Source organism: Periplaneta americana, chromosome 10 (genome assembly GCF_040183065.1).
Source record: "Periplaneta americana isolate PAMFEO1 chromosome 10, P.americana_PAMFEO1_priV1, whole genome shotgun sequence".
NCBI lineage: Eukaryota > Metazoa > Arthropoda > Insecta > Blattodea > Blattidae > Periplaneta > Periplaneta americana.
The window spans coordinates 17,539,416-17,563,558 of NC_091126.1; the positions used below are offsets into that span (position 1 = coordinate 17,539,416).

General features: G+C 34.4%; 1 protein-coding gene across 3 annotated transcripts in view; it reads right to left on the reverse strand.

Annotated features, from left to right (window-relative positions):
- Nucleotides 1–6,471: 6,471 nt before the first annotated feature.
- Cln3 (CLN3 lysosomal/endosomal transmembrane protein, battenin) overlaps nucleotides 6,472–24,143 on the reverse strand; it is a 71,437-nt gene continuing 53,765 nt past the window's right edge. For all 3 annotated transcript variants that reach the window (XM_069836985.1, XM_069836984.1, XM_069836983.1), the window contains one exon: nucleotides 6,472–22,715. In XM_069836985.1, coding sequence (XP_069693086.1) covers nucleotides 22,590–22,715 — 126 coding nt within the window. In that variant the 3' untranslated portion in view covers nucleotides 6,472–22,589. The remainder of the gene's footprint in view (nucleotides 22,716–24,143) is intronic.

The window sequence follows — 24,143 nt, forward strand, 5'->3', positions numbered from 1 at the left end:
ATGCCAACTCTTGAATGTTAAATGGTGGTCTTGCGGGAGAGAATCAAATTTTGAAAACTAACTAAAAAAAATTCTGCTGCAGAAAACTGGACCTTACTATCATTTTCTAATAACACTCGTGTAATGAAATGTATGTTAATGTCGAAAAATTTGCTATGCTGCCTTCATACTATAATTACGTAAGTATAACATTTCTTATGTTTCGTGACCATGAATATATTGGTAGCTCTGAATCGCAGGATACTATCAACGAGCACAGAATCTGTGCTCGTTGGATACTATGCTGTCAAAATTGCCAACTGTAACAAAATCATTCTGCACGTCGAATGATAGATCCAACAACCCAAAAGTGCTATTTAGCCATCTTGATCCTACCCCTTACGGAGCTTGAGGTGATGAGAGTACCACAGTCTAGTATATACAGTCACGAAGCTCAATACATAGTAAATATGCATACATTAGATAGTTGCTCACCACTAGGATCGCTAATATCGCCTCATTACAGGCAATGCAAAATATTGCCGGCCCAGTCTATTGTTTCTAGCATCCTCAAAACTCAAGCTTCGTGACTGTATATAGTAGACTGTGAGAGTACTAGGAACGATAGACTGTAAAGGTAAAGGTAAAAGGTATCCCTGTAACATGCCATGAAGGCACTTGGGGGGGGGGGCATGGAGGTAGAGCCCCATGCTTTCCATGACCTCGGCACTAGAATGAGGTGGTGTAGTCAGCACCACGCTCTGATCGCCTTTTACCCCTGGGAAAGACCCGGTACTCAATTTTATAGGAGGCTGAGTGAACCTCGGGGCCGTTCTGGAAGTTTGGCAACGAGAAAAAATCCTATCACCACCTGGTATCGAACCCCGGACCTTCCAGTCTGTAGCCAGCTGCTCTACCAACTGAGCTACTCGACCACCAACGATAGACTGTGCCGGTACTATTTCACATTGTCTGTGAAGAGGCGATAATAGCAATCCAAGTGGTTAGCAACTATCTATGGATGCATATTCCCTACCTATTGACACCTTCGTGACTGTATATACTAGACTGTGCCCTAATTATGAATCAATCTGTGATGAGGGATCGAACATTACAATGGCAAAAGAGTATTGTTATGTGTAGCAGTGTAAATCTTCGGGTCTTCCTCCGTAAAAGAAAGAAAAAACACCGCCATACGTATATACATAGGCCTATATACATAAGTGTTCTGCCCAAGGGCAGGTCGTTCACTGCAAACCCAGCATTCTCCAATCTTTCCTGTTTTCTGCCTTCCTCTTAGTCTCCGCATACGATCCATATATCTTAATGTCGTCTTATCATTTATCGAACTCTTCTTCTGTTCACCGCTCCTGCCAGTGCATCCTTCAGTAGGTAGTTTCTTCTCAGCCAGTGACCCAACCAATTCCTTTTTCTCTTTCTGATTAGTTTCAGTATCATTCTTTCTTCATCCACTCTTTCCAACACAGCTTCGTTTCTTATTCTGTCTGTCCATTTCACACACTCCATTCTTCTCTATATACACATTTCAAATCCTTCTATTCATATTATAGGTATATCTGGCTAGAGATTAGTTGAAAAACTTGGTGTTTTTCTATTTTCCTAAATCAGTGGCATAGGCACAGATTCGTATATCCAAGGCATAACAAAAGCCTAAACTAACCTAAACTGTCAAGATTCGTATATGCAAGGCATAGTGTGAGTGTACTAGAGTGAAACATTCGTAATGCCACCAATGTTATGTTGGTGTAACTGAAGAAAGAGCTTTAAAACTTGAAGATGTACAAGTAGAGTACGAAGGAAATAACTGCGCTGTAAGGTTACCATCCGTCTGACAAAAGGAAGACATGTCCTCTTTTTTTTAATCATTTTATCCTGTCCGGCACGCATTTAAAATAAAAATTGAAATGTCTGGTATCTCGCATTTCAACTACAATTAATATGAATATTGAACAATGTGCGATATTATGCATAGAATGGTGAAAACCTATGAAAGAATTTATCTGCTTTCAATGGTCGAAGCTGGAGCACATAAAAAACATTAAACCTATTGACATGCATTGAATTCTTACACTCTAAAAATGTCACTATTCATGATTCTAAGTTATTTTATCAATTTTATTCTGCAATGTACAAAGATATACCAATCAAGTTAATTTGGACAAAGATTTAAGTTTAGATAAACAATGGTGCAAATTCTTCAATTCCAATAGTTCTACGAACACTGAAACTTTCTCAGAACTCTTAAAAATAAGAAAATTCTATTTATTTATCCCAAGTCCCAATGGAAGTGCTGAGAGAGTATTTTCCCTAATATCTGCTCAATGGACAAAAGAACGAAATCGCATGCTAACAGAGACAGTCAGAGGTATCATCATGGTGAAATATAATTTCAAGGACATGTCCTGTGAACAGTTCCGTAGTTATTTGTTACAAGATAGAAGTTTGTCTGTTCACAGTCTTGTGCACAATGTGGGCTCCACCGATAAGTAGGGTACAGATGTAATACTGATCCAGCAACTAGTGAGAAAACTGACTAAGGTGTCCATTGTTTTTATCTTTAATTTTGTTCATACCAATTTTTGAAAAGTCCTCCTTTTTTCAGCAATGTCATCTTATTTTAGATTCCATGTCCTCCTATACAATTTCTTCTCATGTGCTAGTTTAGCCAAACATGAATTTTGTAACTGCTTTATGGATTCCAGCCCTAAAAGCCTTACAGCTTATTTTTAAAGGAACAATATGAGAAACTATTACTAAGTAAATAACCTGATATAAGCAGTGATGAATTCAGGAAGTGGTTCGGTAGGGGAAGGGACCCCAGATTCCATAATTTCCTCCTAAGAGATGTAAGACTTTTTAAATAATAAAAAATATAATTTACGCAACATTACGGTACATTTCATTTTTTATGACTTTTCAGCTGTTTGTTTGCTTGAAGGTGGTGGTCTGCCAGCCAATCTTGATTGGTTGAAATTTAAACCATCTGAATTTTCAGTCTAGATGGCGAAATGAGCCCGAGGTCAAATGCCAAAAGTTACCCAGCAATTCTGTTTCAATTGTTTGAGGGAAAACCCCGTAAAAATCCCAACCAGATAACTTGTCCCAACCCAGTGGGCATAATCTTGTTTGCTAAAATGGTTAAATAGCATATACAGTAAATATAAATATTTCATTGATTCTGGTTCACGTTAACACTTTGCTTAAAAAACTTAAAATTGTTTAACGACACGTTAAAAGTGTTAAAATTAAAGAAAAAAAAATGTTATGTACCTTAGACAGACGGCCCGTTTCGATGCTAGTTCTGCATCATCTTCAGTGTCCTACGAACTACTGATGTTCCTGTTGATCTTGTATACTGGTATTTGCATTCGTCAGTTGTTGGGGTGGAGGTGTGTTGCTCCTGTGTTGGGGGGTGGTTGTTTGTGTGCTATCTATGTATTATGATGTCGAATAATGTATGGGTATTGAACTGTAATTGTGTATTAAGTATATCTTGTGGTGTGTTATTGTATGTTTGTATATTTCGTATTGTTCTAAGATGTTTAACTGTGGACTTTTTGCTCACACCAACGTAGTACACGGGAGCGACAGTGAAACTTGTAATCCCGCGATTGTTGCGAAATTCGTTGTTGCCTTCACACCAAAGCAGGATGCAGTCGCGAATAGCGTTATTTTGTTCAAAAAGTACTTCTGCTTCTTGCAGTTGCTGAAGATGAACATAGGTTCGTTCATATACTACTACTACTACTACTACTACTACTACTACTACTACTACTACTACCACCACCACCACCACACTCTTGCTGTCACAGTAGAACCTTGGTTAACCGAAACTCCGGGTGAGAAAACAGAAATTCTTTTTTCATACAATATGTTCTCATTCTTTACTGTGGCCGCTGTCGCTTTCACTGAACATAAAAAAAATTGTAGAATTTTTTAGCATGCCATCCTCTAATAAAAAATTTGCAATAACAGTGTATAGTTCGAGATAAATCATAACGTCCCACTCCACCTCACGTTCTCAGTGATTTAGTTGTCTTTTGTTCACTGATATTTACAGTGTTAGAACTCATGGCACCAATTTATTTGCATAGTTGAGGAAAAGTATCCAATAATTTAATATTATTAGCATAAGTTACTAATGGTTTATTCAACTGTTATATATTTTGGGCTTTAAAATTTCTGAAATCACGTAATAATTTCTCTTAGGCTTGCTTAAGCGATAGTTTGGTGTTTTAAATTACCATACAATATGTTTTTGCCTTGTAGACCTATTACAGATGTGTATTAATGCTAAACTTAATATTAAATAAATTATCTTCAGCTTATAGCAGGGATTAAAAAATAAGCTGTGATGAAACGGTCATTAGTTTATCTTAAAAAGCTGCAGGCCTATAATGAGTTTTTGAAGATAATTTCATTTGTAACAAAAAAACTTTCTACATACAATATTGTACCAAATTAGTCGTGCTTTATAGAATTCTGAAAGTGAGCATGATATGCTGTTTTAACGTAATTTTTGGTACCTGTTTATTTAAATTTCTGAGTAAATATATAAGCTACTATAATTCTATAAAACTTTTACATAGCCTAAATAGTTACGTCCTAATCTGGTAAAATTATATAACGTCCCAATAGACCTATATCATGTTACACGTATCCTATTGTTATTTTACATTCTGTTGGACCCACCAAAATACGAACGCAGTTTTGAGATTCACCTTCTATATACAGAAGTAAAAAAATATTGTTATAAAGCAGTGATATACACCAGGTGCATGCAGTTCTTTCCCTATTTCATTCCCACAACAGATTTTTCTTCCTTACATTCCTATAATCTTCACTGCTCATGTCGTATATCATGGAAAGTCTCCTAACACACTCCATTAACTTTCAGTCGTCATTGGCAAAATGAATGCAGGACGCGGGAAAACACTGCTTGCAGTGAATTGCAAGTAGTAATGCTGCAGTCCCGTCACCTAGGTGGGATTGTGTCACTGCAGTATGAGTGGATTCATATCCCGCTGTACTCACAATACAGTAGCGTGCAAATTAATCCGAACAACGTAATTACTTATGCAAAAACACTCAAACGGGATAAAAAAAGGATCTAAGACATACCTCAGTAATCTATGTGGCCTCCCTTGTTCCTAATAACAGCTCTGAGACTATTTGGCATGGATTCCACTAATTTCCCACAAATATTCTTCATTTCTTCATCGCAAAACCATACACCAATGAGGGCAGAAATCATCTTCTCCTTTGTAGAACAATCCATTTTTTGTATTCTTCTTTTGCAAATTGACCACAAGTTCTCAATGGGGTTGATGTCGGATGAGTTGCCTGGCCAGGGGAGTACCTGAATATTCTTCTTGTTGAAGAATTCTGTAGTTTTTCGAGATGTATGGCATGGTGCCAGGTCTTGTTGGAACACACCTCTGCCATCCGGAAATGATTTTTGCAGCTAGGGTACGATTCTGGTTTCCAATAAATGAATAGATTTGTCAGAATTCATCATTCCCTTGATAGGTATTAATGCTCCAGGCCCTTCATGTGTAAAACAACCCCAAAACATTACTTTAGGGGGGTATTTGGGTGCTTGTTGGAGATGAGCTGCTGTTACTTTTTCGGATCCTTTCCGTATGTAAGAAACATGGTGGCCGTGGACCTCGAAATGAGACTCATCGGAAAAAAGTACATTCTTCCAGTCATTCACTGTCCAGTGTTGATGTAATTTTGCCCACATTAAGCGTTTTTTGCACATAACAGGGGTTAGCAGTTGCTTCTTAATAGGCTTACGAGCCCTTCCTCCAGCTTCCAAAAGCCTACGCCGCACTGTTGTGGCGTGAATATTCGCCCCAGTGGTAGCCATTAACTCGCGGGTTAAGTCGACAACAGTTAGTCTAGCATTTAATTTACTTTTCCTGACAATTAATCGATCATCTGCTGGTGAAGTCTTCCTTTTCCGGCCACAGTTTCCTTTTTTCTGGGGTGTGATGGATCCAGTCGCCCTGTATCGTTTTATGATCGAATTAACAGTAGCCAAACCGATGTGACATTCTGCAGCAGTTTGCGTCTGTGTCATAGAAGAATGCTCTGCTAATGTTATAATTTTAGACCGTTTTCGTGGAGTTGTATCCATTTGTGAAGACGACAGAATGTACACAGGATTGCAGTATTAAGTCTTCAACACAACTGAAATGCTTATAAGTACAAAACGACAGGCAAAATGTCACATATTATAAAAAAAATAATGACAGACCTTCAACAATGGAATTACACGTACTACAGATGTCAATTAAAGCGATATGAGCAGCTGTGAGGCCAACAATGACAGAAAATGTAAAAATATGTCGTGTTCAGATTAATTTGCACGCTACTGTAATTTGCGTCAGTTTCGCTTTCACTGCTGCTCCCGCATTTCGCGTTGATGTGAGCAGACCTTCATAAATGATTTCAATGGAAACAAGCCACACTTCACTTGCACTGTATTTACTGCTCTGTTACAAAATTTGTACAATAAATAAGAAAATACATCTTAGGTTTCTCAAATCTGCATCATACAATACATTTTCTTAAACAATAAATTTCACAAATGATGTACAAAATATATTGTGTATCAACGAACATAAAAATATGTTCATATTGTAAGAAATCTGAATATATATTTTTGATCACATACCAATAATTTAATTTGTATTAAACAAGTAGTAGACAGAAATGGAAGAAATTGTTTGACTTACTCAACTATACTAGACACTGTAATTTCAAATTTGTGTTGACTACTTAACAATATGTGCAATACATGGAAAATATATTAAGAACAAGATAAAACACACTCTAGAAATTTTCTCATTTATTTACCTTCAATTTGAAATTTAAGCATCTCATCCTATTTACTTTAATCAAGAGTTTTCCAGATATGACTACTATTATTGAATAACCAAATAATGAACCCTATTTCATCAATATGTATGTATATTATAGTTGTAAGTTTAACATTTCAAATATGACAATTTATTAGGTCATTTTTCAGCGTTCATGAAATTGGTGTAGGGAGATGGTTATTGGCGAGATAAGGCCAAGGATTCGTCATGAGATTACCTGACATTCACGTTAAAATTAGGAAAAACCTTGAGAAATCCAATCTTGTAATCAGCCCAAGCAAGACCCGAACCCACACCCAAATGCAGCTCTAGATCACCACAAATCGAATTATCAAAAATATTCTATTGAACTGCTTTAAGTGAGGAAGGTTGCTCTTATACAGAAAGTGTCTTTACATTGGAAACCATTAAAGAGGAATGCAGACAGCTCAACTTGGAGTCTCATCTAGTCTTTTTAGATTATAAGAAAGCATTTAGAAAGTAGATGACCAAAACTGTGTAATATTTTAATAAAAACGGGGGTTTACATATCATTTAATACAAGCTACAGGACGTCATTATAACAGCATATCAATCTGTATGGATACTGGATACAAAATTGGTAAAGAAAAATATATATTATCAAAAATCAAGGAGCCGAGCTGGGCTGTAGCTTGTCAATGACACTATTTAATGTTTATATGAACTAAATGCTTTCAGAATGAGATCAATATGCCTCAAGATGCATACGAATTGCGAAAGATAACTTTGTGGATACAATATTATATGCTGACAATCAGGTACTTACTGCCAGACAGGAGAGGAGCTTTTGTATAATAAATATAAACTTAATTAAATATAAAGGAAATGCAATTGTAAAATATCAATTAAACTTAATATAACTGAGATTATGGTATTCATGGGGAAAACTCAATAAGATCTAAAATTGCTGTTGATAATATAATATTGAAGTCAATTTCACATTTCAATTGTTCAGGAAACCAAGTGTTCTATGACTATGGTAGGGATGTACAAATTATGTATATGTGCGATACAATACAAAGAATACTAAAAAATAAAATCAGTAAATAAACAAATGAATTTTATAAAACATTTGCACTATAGGTACTTTTATTTAGTAGTGAATATTGGTCTTTAAAAAAAAAGCATAATAAAAGCATCCGAAATGAAGTTTTTGAGAGCAGTTAAGGGATTCAAATTAAGAGATCACATCAGAAGTTATGATGTACGAGAAAAATTACAAGCTACATCCCTCCTAGATCAAATTAAAATTAAACACTATAAAAAAAGATAGATACAAAATTTGAATAGGATGGAAGATAATTGTACCCCTAAACGAGATCTGAGTTATATTCTTGTTTGGGAAAAGAATCTGAAGTAAAACAAGAAGGCAGTAGAATGCAGAATTAGAAGAGGCCATGAGGCCTGTGCCATAAGATGAAGACAGTGATGATTAAACTGATTAAACTTTTTGGGATAGTTCCCAAATCTTGTGTCCTGTTAAGAATTATATTAATGCAAAACTTGGGATTATATATCTGCAAGTGATATGTATTTGAACTGTTGGAATATTTTGTACCATATCTCTTATCACTCTGTTGCCAACGTTCATCCCATTAATCAATAACATACCGTCTTATTCAGTTCATAGAAAAAGAGAGAGGGGGGAGGGGAGAAAGAGGGAGAGAAAGCATAATTCATAACAAATATGAGGGATTGTATTAGCAGCCAACTTCGTCAGTTCTTCCATTTTTTCATTCCCATTATTTCCAATGTGTCCTTGAATCCAGGATAGGAAAATATACTTTGAACTTACATTAATTAGTTGCCAAATGTCAGAGACAAGAGATAAAATTATACTTATCCTCAATCGCTTGCAAGGCTGACTGAGTATCACTTTGAAAGCAAGCAATACTTCTGTTTTTGGTGCATGATTTGATAGCTTCAGATATTAGGAAATGTTCAGCTTGAAGTAAGAAATAATGATTAATCTAGCTTGAACTCATTTTGAAGTCAACGAATGAAAGCATTACTTCACAATGCATTAAAAAGGTTTACGACCCGAGTTTTCATTAATGAAACACAAATAATGTGATTGGCTATAGTATCGAAAAGAGTCTAGAAAGGGGAAAGATATATTTTAATTCATATCATCATGTGTAATGGGTCTCTGTCTAATATTTCAAGACCTACCTTAAATTGTTCAACAATAATGAATTATTATTATTTATGTCTGTTATAATTTTATATAACAAATTCATTTTTAAATTCTGCAAAGTGTTAGAGAAATGTTGAGACAAGTTGAATTAATTAAATGCTTTACAAGTAAGTTTTAGGAAATAACCTCCCACAATAAGGAAAGCATATTATACAAATAAAATATATATACTGCAACACATATGATGCTACTGAAATCTGCTCACCAAAAAATTTGATCCTTAGGAAGTGCTATGGGATTTAGTGGCAGTGGGACAAGTTTTCCTTAATTTCTCTTACATTCTTATCAAACTATCGCTACATCATAGCTGTATGATCATATTAGTGACTGAATCCAAGGGAAAAGTGTAATTTCTCTTACATTCTTATCAAACTATCGCTACATCATAGCTGTATGATCATATTAGTGACTGAATCCAAGGGAAAAGTGTAATTTCTCTTACATTATTATCAAACTATCGCTACATCATAGCTGTATGATCATATTAGTGACTGAATCCAAGGGAAAAGTGTAATTAATGTACCATAACATCATTAGCCAAACAAGTACGGGATCAGATTTCAACATCAGAGATCTTACCCAAATTTCAATCCGAGTAAACTTATGTTGCACAAAACAGTGTTTGAAGCATGTTTTCATAGGATATTCCCCTTTCCCTTGTCAATATTTCACCACTTCAGCAACAACACGGTAATAAAAAAATAAAATCAATTTATTGTAACGTACACTCATCTGTCATATTATACACTGCAAGCAACATGCAAGATGACAGAGTAAAGTACAGTTTTGTCATGTTATTCCTAGAGAGAGTTGTATGAATGAATGATGAACAATTAAAGCATCCACATTTCAAGAAAAAAAATATATAATTACACAATCAATTACCTACCTGTAATATTTAGTTCCTGTAAAATTATGACAAAATGTAATTTGTCCAATTTTATTAATCTGCTGACTTTTATAATAAATAATTATATGGATTTTAAGAGAATATTTCATTTTGATGACCAACTTTTCCAGATGAAATAAATGTAGGCGCAGAAAAATTACGACAAAATGATGGATAACAATTCCATAAAATCCTAAAGTTTATTCTAATGATGGAATTTCACATAAGAATTTAGTTATAATGGCAACTTTCTAGTGTTAAATAAAGTTCTTGTTATAACTAATTTCTTAAATGATACGAAGTGTTAAAAGTATGTAATTAAGATGTATTATATAGAATTTCACAACATGGAATGTGAATCAAGCTTTAAACATGATAAGCCACCAGTACTATTCTTTACACAGATCAATTACACTCTCAGAATGTAACTCATAATTAAATGTGAATGTTAAATGCAACAGTTTCATTAGAAGCTAAATGCTACACATTTATCCAGTAAAAAGTATTCAGGAGTGTGTTTTAAATGTTTTAGATGTACCACATTTTCCTTCAGTTCAGTGTCTAGTTTAGTTGGCAATCTGAAGGTGTTCTTATAAGATCTGAGAAGTCAAAATCTTGTCTTATATACTACAACACTAAACAAATATAAGTGATTAATCTCCACAACTGCTGTAAAGCATTCTTTAAAAAAATACAGGAACTGATAGGGATGATAAAAATACAAGTAGCCTATATTAAAGAAGTGGGTACTATTAAATACACTCATTATCATTATAATGTAGCAGTTCAGATAACCACTACGTTAAGTAAACGACTACAAAATTATCCACAACCACATCCATACTCATTACTTCTTTTGCAGTCAAAATTTCCACTGCTGGAGTTCTCTACACGTGTTTCCAACCACTACTCCAAAAATCAACTACAAACTTGCTGATACTGAAAACTGAAACTTCAAAAGTCCTGTATATTATCAATAATGAATTTCTGGTAGCAAATCTACCCTAAGCACATGTTCTCTGTCTTATGACCATGTTAATTTTTTTAATTCATGTGGAATTAAATAAAAAAATAATTTTCTTTATCGAAGTTTAAATTTGGAGGCACAGTTTTACTGATAATTTCTCGAAGAAAAACATCGCTGGAAATATCTACACCATTAACCAAATGTCAACACTACACATATATTAATATATGTACAATGGAGCTTTGATTGTTATTGTTTAGCCAACTGTCCGAAGAGAGGTTTGAACTTCATAAGTGACACCATTAAGGTATGTATTAACGTTTGAAATGGCGTTTTTATGACTAAAATTTTCTTTGTAATAGTGTTAGCTGCAAAATCCTAGTAGAGCATTGTACGCATAAACAGCAATAACTCAGTGAAAGAAATTTCAAAATTGAGTAATTTTTAGAAAATATATGGCATTTTGAAGAAATAGAATAATTTTTAATTAATCATTTTTTTTAAGGAATCAAAAAGTGAAATTGAAGTTTCTGATATATGGTTATGTCAGTCTACTTTCATATGTTGTCTGATAAATATCTTAAAAAGGTTGGTTAAAAAATGTAGATTTTCCTCCAAAACGTTAATACATACCTTAAGGCATAATTTATGAGGGAACTAAGCCAGGAGATAATGGGGTAAGGTGGCCAGTTCTTTTCCTCTCCATTGCATACATCGTTGACTAGTAACATATTACACTAATCAGTAGACTGCGGACTTTTTAGACACTAACTTCTGAATCCAGCAGGTCATGTAACACTTACTATATTCCAGCAGCAATGAGTCGAGAAGGGGGAGGAAAATATGTATACTCCTTGTGCATAACTAGATGTTTCAGAGATAACATGTTTGTCAGACGTTGTACCTTCGGCAGAATACTGGCGATAAAATATTAATAAATATGCCGAAAGTATAGAAGTACAATTATGTAAGTTACAAATTACAGTTACGTGTACAGGAGTTTGGTACACAATTCAATGCAATTTATTTACTGGTAGTCCACGCCTGTGGAGTAACGGTTAGCATGTCTAGCCGCGAAACCAGGTGGCCCGGGTTCGATTCTCGGTTGGGACAAGTTACCTGGTTGAGGTTTTTCTGGGGTTTTCCCTCAACCCAATATGAGCAAATGCTGGGTAACTTACGGTGTTGGACCCCGGACTCATTTCACCGGCATTATCACCTTCATCTCATTCAGATGCTAAATAACCAAAGTTGTTGATAAGGCGTCGTAAAATAACCTACTTAAAAAAAAATATTTACTGGTAACTTAAAAATCTGTGGTGTTCACTGACAGCCCATACAACAGCACTGCAACTCGTAAGGGCACAGTAATCAGCTTAAAATTTTACACGTGAAGGAACAGAAAGGAACATCCTCAACGTCATCATATTTTCCAAGTATTCAAACTAAATTTTTTGAGAATTTATGTCATACGTTTGTTCGTTGTAATATTCCATTTAGAAAACTTGAAAATTCTAACATAAAGATTACTAGAAAAATACACAAACAGGAAATATTATTTCAAAGTTTGCTATATAAAAAAAAGTGATAGATTACATAAGAGACACAATACCAGCTAACAAAATTTGGGTCTCATAGCTGAAACCAGGATTCTGCAAATAGATCAATAGCATACTGCACTGAGTTAATTATGAACATAATCAATATTGCACTGTTTCAGTTATTTTAATAGAAAATGAAAATACGTACATATTGTGAGTGTATTGCGTGTTTGAGTGTACGAGTTAAACTCTCAATATGGTGACAAGGATTCCTTAAAAATAAATTGCACGTACACGTCAAACTGGTTTTAAATTTGTGCGAGTATTATACTGGGTGTTCAGTTCAAAATGTGTCTTGGCTCGCTGTATGCCGTCATGTGGCTAGCTGATGAGCCTAGAGAATTCAATCTTCCTACACTTCCGCAGCTCAGGTGTATAATCTAAGAGGCAGAGAAGTTGGCTAGCAAGTACGGCGTTCATTCTGAAGAGTACGTGCCGATACATACGGTAACGCCGGTAGTGGCAGGAATGTGAACTGTTTGGAAATACGTACTGTCGGGATATGGGGAGAGGGTTAAGACGATTACTTACGTATTTATTGACATTAACTTCGACGGTCAACATGAACACGGAGCATTTGATTTGTGTTGTGGAATGTTACCGTACGCAACCGATGATAACAAATACCCTGCGTACGACTTGCCGGTGCAAAACACAGTTCGAAAGAGGTTATGGTAGCACACAGACCGTACAGACCGCCATCTGTTGCTACGACGTTCAAGTTATACCGTACACGTTCTGAAGTTCAGATTGAAGAACGCCTTAAATAATAGGCAACTTCTCTAACATATCAGCTGAAACTCGCTTCAAATCGGTGACCCAACAGTGACGTCATGACACACTTTGAAATGAACACCCAGTATATTGTGCTGTTCCTCACCTCTGTTCACCATGAGCTATTTGTAAACATCGCTTCGATTGGGTTCGAATGTGGTCTGCTACTGAATTCTATTGAGATCTGTGTTTAGAAAAGACCACGTCCAGTTGCAGTTAACTTGCGATAAGTGTCTAAAAGGTACGCAGTCTACTAATCAGACATCAGACGTACACGAACTATTGTTCTTCCTCTGACACAATTACATTTCTTAAAGGACTTCTAAAAATAAACACTCTAAAATTCAGCAACTACCTACTGAACTGCATGTTAAGGTGGGACATCACATTTCTTTGCTGATTTTCACATTTAAATTAACAGCTAACAAGCTCTAAAGTACCTACACCGAAAAGAGAATATGCCTACAGAATGCTGATCATATGCAGAAAGGAAAACCTCGTAACCAAGCGAAAGACTAATATTACAGCTACTGCAGGCAATAAAACTAATATAAATAAACAATATTCAAATATGTTAGGCCCATATCAACAAATGTAGCCCTTGTACCTACAGTAATAGAAAATTACCGGTTCACAATCCAAAGAGAAAGTGTATAAATAAAATTTCAACAATAAATGTATTTAATTATATTGTATCTCAGATTGAGGTTCTGGGTGATATGTACACCTATAATTATCAGGCAGTACATTACACTTGACAATGTGTGTCAGAGGAAGAACAATTGTTTGTATACATCTCAAGTCTCATTAGTGAACTATGTTATTAATCAGCAATGTATGCAATAGATGGCGAAAGGAACTGGCCACGCTACCCTATTATCTCGTGGCTTAGTTGTCTCATGAGTAATACCGTATTGGTGTCACTTACGAGGTTCCAACCACTCTTCGGACTACTGACTAAACATACATACATAATGGTATTAGACAATTAGAAGAAATAATTTTTCCTTGAAATTATTCAAACCTGGTTTACAGGGAGCCACTACCTGAAAGCCAGATTTGCAGGAATAATAGTCGAAGACGACGATAATCAAAGCTCCACTATATATGGATATAAAAACTATTGTGGGAACATTCCTCAGTTTTTAGGAGCGTTTCTCTTTAGTATCATTAAATATACCTAGTTTCATACTGCAATACAATTTTTATAATGCACACCTTTTAATATCACCATTTTAGTTAGAATCTTGAATAATGTCATAAAATGCAAACATTCTGCCTCAACCTCTGTTTAAATACACATTAGCAATGTTTGAAAAACAAATTTAGCAATCACAAATACTGTTTGGTAAGCTAGTACTAACAGACATTTATCAGAATTTAAAAAAACAGCATGTTCACAAATTATGTTTAATCAATATTTTGATATGTCTAATCATATTTTTGATAGATAATCATATGCTATTTGCTACATTAAATTTCCTGTAGAGGGAGATCAATTAATACAATGATTAAACAAAATCCTAAAAAGTAAAAATAAATTGACCAGTTTATCTTATATTTCAGTATAATTTGAGGCAATTTAAAATTAACATTTTGGATTTGAATTGTAAAACCAGATCAGTACATTTCTGCTTTAAACCTTAGAAAAATTTGCAGTAATCACAGCGTCAAAGTAAGACACACGACTTAGCTTTTCAAAATAAATTTAATCTCTCAAGGTCTACTCTGAATGTAGTGATGTAATACAGAGAGAGTCGAACCTGAGGAATCGACAATTCTGCTGTCTGCCCGCACTACAGTCTGGCAAGCGGATCACCATCTCTTGCGGACAATATTCTTGCTGTATCATGGCACTACAGTCTGGCAAGTGACTTCTTGCATAACTAGTGAATTATTTATTTAAGGAAATGGGGATAAACTCACTTGAATTTCGAAGCAGTTGCTCAAAATTTTCTTCATTACATTCTATGCACATGTTGCAGCATGTATGAAGTTCTGGGACACACTACACAAGAGGTCGGGGAAACTCAATGCACTAATTGCCACACAGCTCACTATGAATGCTGGCACATATATTTAAGGTCGGCCCAAAACACAGTGCTTGGGTTTTTCTTATCAGTTGTTGCATAAAGCTCGCACTTTACAATGTCGATCTCAGTCAGTTATGTGAAATCTACTGAGAAATACTTACAGTAGAACCATAGTCTACTATATACAGTCGCGAAGCTTGAGGTGTTTTTTTGCAAATCTCGTGATAAAGCGCTCCAAGCGGTTGGCAACTATAAACAAAAGACTGTCCATGGTCGACTTTGGACTGTGTCGTATTTCTATCGAGTGCTAGCTCGTTGCGTATTTCACATTGATGCTTGTGAAATGTTCGTTATTGGTTATAATGAAAATGTTAATGGCTAAAATATAATAATTGGAATAATAATATGAGACAAGGACGAGACGTTTGTAGTGCTATAAATTGTAGCAACAGTAAGAGAAAGAGGCCAGAGTTATCCTTTTTCCGATTTCCGAAAGATTCAGAAAGATTCCTGGGTTTCCACAGGAATGCTGTGCAGAAACAAAACTGTTAATTTGAAGTTCTTTGTGACTGTTAGAATACATTATATCCTTAAATTTCACAATGAAATGTTTCAGTCTAACCGAAAGGACATTAGATACCGGTTAAAGTTCTGTCACTTAGGCTGCTAAATTTCCAGAGAAATAAAGGTTAGGTCTACTTTTTTTCAGACGATATATTTCTAGTTGTAGCTATTAATTTTGTTATTATTTTTATGTGCTATTTTACTAAAGACGTAGAAAAATTAAGTTTGTTTTAATTAAATTTATTGATCACGTTTTATTTTCAATTCTGGTGGGACTATTATTGCTTAGGCCTACTTTTTTCTTCAAAGGATATGTTTTTAATTATAGCTGTTAATTTTGTTGTTATTTTTATTTGTTGCTTTACTAGAGACGTAGAAAAAGTAAGTGTGTTACAATAAAATTTATTGATCACGTTTCATTTCCAATTCTGGTGTGATTATTATTGCTTAACCTCATCCCACTTTGTTAACTACGTAAGCCTACACTACAAGTACCGGTACACGTAAGTTACTCCATTAATTCATATTTCCATTATTATTGTTTTAAAGAGAAATGCAAATTAATATTTATTGGTTTCATAGTTAATTATCGCTATAATCTTGAATGAGTGAAGCTATTATAGTAAATTTCAGTTGGTTTTGCACAAACAAAAATTATATTATTTATTTCTTGCAGGTATCTTCGAGTTTATGGTGGAATTTAATATACTTCATTAAAATAATAAATTAACTTTATGCATTTAATATTTCAATAATGGAAGGAAGGTGTTAATTTTTCCAAAAGAACACAACGGAAGTGTAACATATTTTGTCGGCTGCTAGGAGACAGTTCTGCGATGATGAGGCGATAGTAGCGATCCTAGTGGTGGGCAACTACCCATGTTTGCATTTTTACTACATATTGAGCTTCGCGACTGTATATAGTAGACTGTGGTAGAACCCTGATTATCCGTCACCCTATTAACCGATTGTTGGATTATCCATCTGTCTTTCTCTTGCCTTTTTTGTTGCAGAAGTATTACTATCTATTGTATTAGCATGCTATTTTTCTAGTGTTATTACAAGCCTTTACCCTTACAAGTATGGTGTACTGTTCGAGTTGTATTATATAACCAGGGTGCGAATGAAGATTTCTGATGAGAGGGGCATAGAATCCTAGATAGAGAATACCACACATAAAATTATTGTTATCCTCATTCGATACGGCTCAACGCTTGGTCGCACTGAGTTGCTTGTCTTGCATCTTGATAATAATAATACTTATATCCGTGAACAGGCTTAAGATAAGATGTGTAATTTCTAAGTTATTGAATATTGTCAGCTTGGCAGTGATGATAATACATCAATATTATTTTCCTTGCTTACTTTGTACTTTATAAAGTGCATATACTCTTATTAAAACAATTATATTTTGTGAGGAGGGGATAGAAGTTGGCAGGGATGTTAATATGAATTTATGAGAGGGGATAACTTTCCAACCGGGGGAAATCACCCCATCCCCTCCGTTAATTCGGACCCTGTGTATAACTTCTGTATAAAAATTCTTCTACGGGTTTCAAAACAAATCTCGTTGTGCTAAATATCAGAAAAAAAAGTGTAGGCCTAAAAAATTGAGTGGTTTGGGGAAAGAGAAACTGTGGCTCATCTCGCATCAGAATACGAGATTGGAGTGTATAAAGTATGTAAATCTACAACACGAGACCTCCACTATTCCTATCTTTCCACAGAAAGACACTTTCCCTTAAAAATCCTTTGTTGACAACCAGACTTACCACTACCTAGCGTCTTAAATACAAGACCATGGAGGAATTTACCAAAGTTCATTATTCTCTAAATTTACGAAAATGTTTTATGGTACGGATTATCCGATTTTTTTGATTAACCATTCAGCCCATCCCCTTCATTACGACGGATAATAGAGGTTCTAGTGTATTTTTAAACATGGTTAGATACTTAGCTACATAGTACAGCAACCCATATTCCTCGTTGAAACATATCTACTGAAGAAGTACATGAATTGTGTTTACTCAAGTTTTGACGGCACTTTGTGTTGTTAAATTATTTAGAAATGTCAAGAAACAGGTTCCGTTCTCGATAAGAACAAATGTTGCGCAGAGCTACTACGCAATATTAGTAGCATTGAGCTCCAGCACATGTCCTTGAAATTCATGTGTACATCGCTGCTCCATCTGTATACAACGTAATGAAGGACATTTCGAGCAACTGATCTGAAATTCACGTACAATTATCTGCATTTTCTTAAATAAAGAATTCACTAGTTATGCAGAAAATCACTTGCCAGACTGTAGTGCCATTTATCCATGAGAGCTGGCAATCTGCTTGCCAGATAGTGGGAGTGCCAGTCCCTTAGGTTTGATTTGTCCTGTAATTGTTAAGAAAGAAAATGAGCAATTATCATAAAATAATTATTAGGTGTAAAATAAATATCAATCACGTTGAGAAATTTGATTAATGCTTAATCTGCGATTATAACTACTCACAAATTAGTCTTGAGTGTTTGAGAATTAGTGTACCAATAAATTAGTTAAGTTGTCGTGTTTCTAGTAATAACTTTTTCTAATATTTATTCTCTTTAATAAACGTAATAAGTCACAGACATGACATATCAACTCTACAGCATAAATGTAACAAAGAATAAAAATGAATATGTTGTAGCCTCTGATTATTTCAATTTAGGGACAGAGGGAGATAGCAGTCTGACACAGTATCACATATAACAATGCATTATAGTTGCATCTTCTAAGAAAACCACTGGTTCTTTTACGCATTTCATTTTGAATATTCTCTTCCATAAGCCTACAAAAACTCAATGGCTTTATATACCCTAATACAAAAAGTTCTAGCTTTACAGTGGTTGGCATATTAAATATATAAAATTCAATTTAAAATAGTTGTTGTGAAATTTTTATACTTATGACAATATACAATTTCTAAATAAATAGTCAAGTCCTAGAAAAGAGGCATACAATATTACTATTTCAGCAGTGGAACTTGGGGCATGAGTGAAAATTAGAAAAATCTCATTCTATGGAAAAGATAATACATTTTCGATATGAGTTGTAGACAATAACCAATGCATTAGTAAAAACCATTTCAGATGTCCATGATTGTTCATGCTGAAACATTAAATTTAATATTTGAAAAATCAATTTGCTTACAATACATATTTTTTTAAGAAAACAGTTTCATCAGATCGACAAATTAAACTAACAACTTTCCAACAAGTCAAAAATTTAATTAAACTTCATATCTCAAGTCACTGCAGTTTCACTAATATTTAGAATTTCTTACATATAATTATTTTAATATGGAAAATCATACACTTAATAAAGGTACCGTACCAACACTGACATGCTTACTTTCAATATTAATTCTCGTTTCAATAAGTATACTGTAGTTCTAAAAAGAGAATTTAATTGGGTATTTGCATATATGAGGTTCCCATCACAATCTGACTCTCCAACTGACGCTGGTGATAATGTTATTATAGTGTGATAATATAATTAGTGACCTGTACAGTAACGTGAAGACATTTTGCTATGATTAATATTTTTTAATATCAGGAATGTAAAATGGCAGTAACATTTTAAATCATCATTTCTTGAGACACATGATTTCCGAATAAAATACTGTTCCATATTTGTATTATATGTAATTATATGTTGTTACTTAAATACACGAAAATAAATGACAATCAGCAAGGTTGATGTTAAGAGTTAAATGGAATGCAGTTACCGTTGGAAACACTCTTTCATGAATATCAGAGCTATACAAAGGTAGCAATATAGTGAATAATGAGGGGATGACTGTAGTGTTTTTTGTGCAGGGTTTTCCAAACTGACTGACCTGAATTCAGGTAATTGTTTATCCCTGTAATAATTTATGCTACAGCAGTGAAATAAGTCTTAATAGACAAATAATCTCTCCAAGTTTTATTTAATACTTTAGAACTAAATAGCACACCTCGAGATGTTAAAGCAATTCCTTCCACATTATACACATTGTGTCATCAACTATCATCGACATAACAGCTCCTGCACATTATTGGCCGAAGGTGAAAAGTACACATGTCCTCTACATAACCCCAAAGGAAAAATTCAAAGGGGGTGAGTCATGTTTGTAAGGACACCTCATTAAGTTACATCTCGGGCAGCACAGCAGCCAATCCAAAATTTAGGTAGTTGCTTGCTGAGGTAGATGTGAGATGGCGATCTATTCTGCTCAAAAATGAACTAGTCTTTCTTTTCATGCAGTGGTGATATAAAAAGAGGATCAACTCTTTTCAAACTCCATTACAGCATGTGACTGTCTTTTCCACATCCATTTGTTAAAGTGGTTCACCTTATCACTCGGGTGAGAAGTGGCTTCAAAACTGAAGATTAGTAATCCACATACTGTTCATCATCCTTCCTTTCCTTTCAGAACTGGTACCAAATTCATTTTTCATTTTCCACCATTTTTTATAGACTTGCAGTTTTTATGGTTCATTCTCAGCTGTTTACACAACTTGCAGTTGTCTACTTGCTTTATGAAATAATTTTCTCGGGCTGTTCTGATAGGCTTGCCACATGGCCCCGACTGTTTCATTGGAAGTGGATGGTCGCCCAATACTTTCACCCTTACAGATTCATCCCTCCTTTCAAATTTCTTATGCCAACATCTAATGGAGCTAACTGGCAGTAAATCTAATTGAAATTCGTGTCGAAAATTATATTGCACAGTCACGCCAGAATGATGAACTGCGAAATTCAGCACACTAGGAATTTTCTTCGGTTTTGATAGTGTCATTTTATAACAGTCCATGCGTGCACATACAATGGCCAACACACGATTATGTAGTACTTTTAATAAACTTGGACAGTTAGGTCTAAGCCCTTTTGTAAGATACTGCAGTCCTACAACATACATACTTTCCAAAATAAATTACATCGAAATCAGAGCAATAATGTTGGAAAACTCTGCATTTCTATCATAATCATATATCCTGCTTTAGTCTGTGTATGCAACCTTAAGTAAAATGGCCTGAGGGAAAATTACTTCAGTAAAGAATGATCATAAACATTTAAAAATTGCACGTGAATGAAAATGTAATCTTTGCTCTTGATTACATATTAATAGTGACAGGTACTTAAGAGAGAAAATGTTTTAGACATACGAACAATAAAAAAAAGTATAAATGTTCCCTTTTAAAATAAACAGAATCTGAATATCCTTCAACGTAAAATGAGCTCATTTACTGTAGTATTATTTATTACAAAGTTGTAAATATTAATTTATATACAACTAGCAATGGAAAACAAATCTGCAGAAAGGCAGAAAATACATTTCTTTCACCCTGCATGTTTACATTGTGACTACTGATTACGTCATGGTACACACATAGAAGAACCGAAAATAGCAACATACTGAAATTCTTTTAGCAACAAGCAGGACCATGAAAGCCTCTTAAAATTATTAGCTGCTACAGCTAACTTAACCTTCAGTTAGCACTTTGCATAGATTACGCAAATGCTCGCGGAAGATGAAGATACAATAGTGTAGCAGAGTCAATAAATTTGTATTGAAAGGTACATAGATACATAAATCCAATGAAGAGGTTAACTAATTTCTACCTTAAGGCTTATGGATTATGCCGTTATTATGGTATACATTCAAGATAAAACTAAATATTTTTGGTCCCTTTGCAATTTTCTTCAAAAAAAAAAAAATGGTGAAATTCATACTACAGTACCTGAGATTTATCCAAAATGCGATAAGAATTACAAAATTTTTCTGTTGCGATCAATATATGAAGATAAATTTGAATCATCTTAATCAACAATGTAGTGCTTGGAACAGACATTATGAAAATATAAAGGAAGATAAAATGCTTAAGTGCTGAGAAGTCACATAGTAACAGAAAACTTTAGGAACATGTATAATCAATAATAGTAAATATTGAGTTTAAGTAACACTTTGTGTCTGAAACTTTATTTTACAAATTGTAAATTTATTTATTTAGGCGTTTATTTATTTATTCCATTATAAATCTCTTACGATATGTAATTTCCCTCTAACATAAAAAAATAGAAATATTTAGTTCAGGGCATAAGATCAACAATAATTTTATAAAAACTAACTCTGAAGACATCCATCCACTACATTCCCAACTTTATAAAAATAAAACCACACTTCATGAAACCATGATAAAAATTGTGAAGTAACATTTCACATCATATATAAAACTGTAAATTAACATTTCACATAATCACATTCCGATTATCTGGACTTATGTTCACAAAACAATGCTACATTGAAATATAGTAGCATCCAAGTTAAGAGTTCACAAAATGTTATGACTACATTATGTGAGATTGCATCTGTGAGCTTCACTTGTTATATTGAAAGTATTGCAAAGGATGGCATATGAACTGACAAGACATGTTAGTGTTGGTTATAAAAATTATTTTGTTACATAAAAAGGATGCCTGACTTGATATTTTGAGCCTGGTCAAGCATGCAAAAGGAAGCTCACAATCAGCCATCCCATAAAAATAGAGACCACAGCCTGATGAACACGAGAAAGTAAGTACTGTGAAGAATGACAAAACACATTCATTAAATATCGAGTAATTAAAATACTGGCTTTGGAAAAATTACGGTTTTGGCAACTGACACAGAATATTATGTACAGGCAATGCTATGGCTCCAGCAAGTCCTATACCAACCGCATCAGAAAGGCTTGTAATGCCCATAGAGAACTCCCTCTTCTCAAAGGGGACCTGAAAAAGAGAAAAAACAGAATGGTACATTTTAATTCTAAAAATAAGAGATATTTGACATATGCTTTCAGTTAACAAAAGAACAATGCAAACCAACTGCTAACACCGCTTCCTCATGGGTGTATGACTGTACAACCAGGAAAAGTGTGACCTGGGCTTGCAATGCTATAGCCAGCTGCCAAACATATCTACATCTTTTCCTTCTTTCTCTACAAATTCATATTCAAAGAATTTGTGAAATGACAAAACAAACGTGATTTCAAATACAGGCTTTTCATGTAATTGAAATGAAATAAAACACCATGCTTTCAAACATAGCTCCACAGCACAAAAATAACATTTCTGTAACATCTAAGTAGTCTCTTGGGTCCAACTACTCTGAATTTCATGTAGTTTTTTCGTTGTTTTAAAGAAGCAATCAAATTTATACAACAATAATAACTGAATAATTTATCGTCAGTCAACTATTTAACATACAGCAACTGTATGTGTTTAGGTTATCAAAATTAGGCCAACGTTTAGGAACTACATACATGTTCTATCATCAGGGCATATACAGTAGATAAGACCATAGGAGTCATCTACTCTGTTGTATGTATAGCTTGTTATGACAGGCTAACCTGAACCATGTCTTGTAGACTTTTGACAATATTTATCGTTTGGAGTTTCACTTTCACACTATACTCCAACAAGTTGTGTCTTTCTTGTTCTAGGTTACATCGTCACACAGACATATATATCTACACCGATTGACCTTTCTGATAGCCCTCTTTGTGTATGTTGTAATAATCATGAAGAAGACTTGGAACACATTCTTTTATGATGCACATCCATAAATCCTAAAAGAAGCAAATTAAAAGCATGAATACCAGTCATATAAGTTTCAGCTCTGCAACATATACTGATCAGCAGACAAATTAACTCACTTCTTCAGGAAATATCAAACTACACAATGTCCCATGGGTGGTACAAAATGAGTAACAAAACAGGCGCAAAATCTTCAGGAATGCAAAAAACTAAATAAAGATACCAATATAGTAGAACATTATTGGGATGCCAAAAGACAAATGAAGTAAATCTTCGGAGGGAGTCTGCCATTAGAAACCAACCAAAATATACTAATCCACTAATATTGCGTATTAGTCCTGCGCAACATTTGTTCTTATCGAGAACGGAACCTGTTTCTTGACATTTCTAAATAATTTAACAACACAAAGTGCCGTCAAAACTTGAGTAAACACAATTCATGTACTTCTTCAGTAGATATGTTTCAACGAGGAAAATGGGTTGCTGTACTGTGTAGCTAAGTATCTAACCATGTTTAGAAATAAGTATTTCTCAGTAGATTTCACATAACTGACTGAGAGTGCCTACTGAAGTATACACTGGAAGTAATGGTGAACGGTAGAAGAGTTCGGTGCTGAAGTT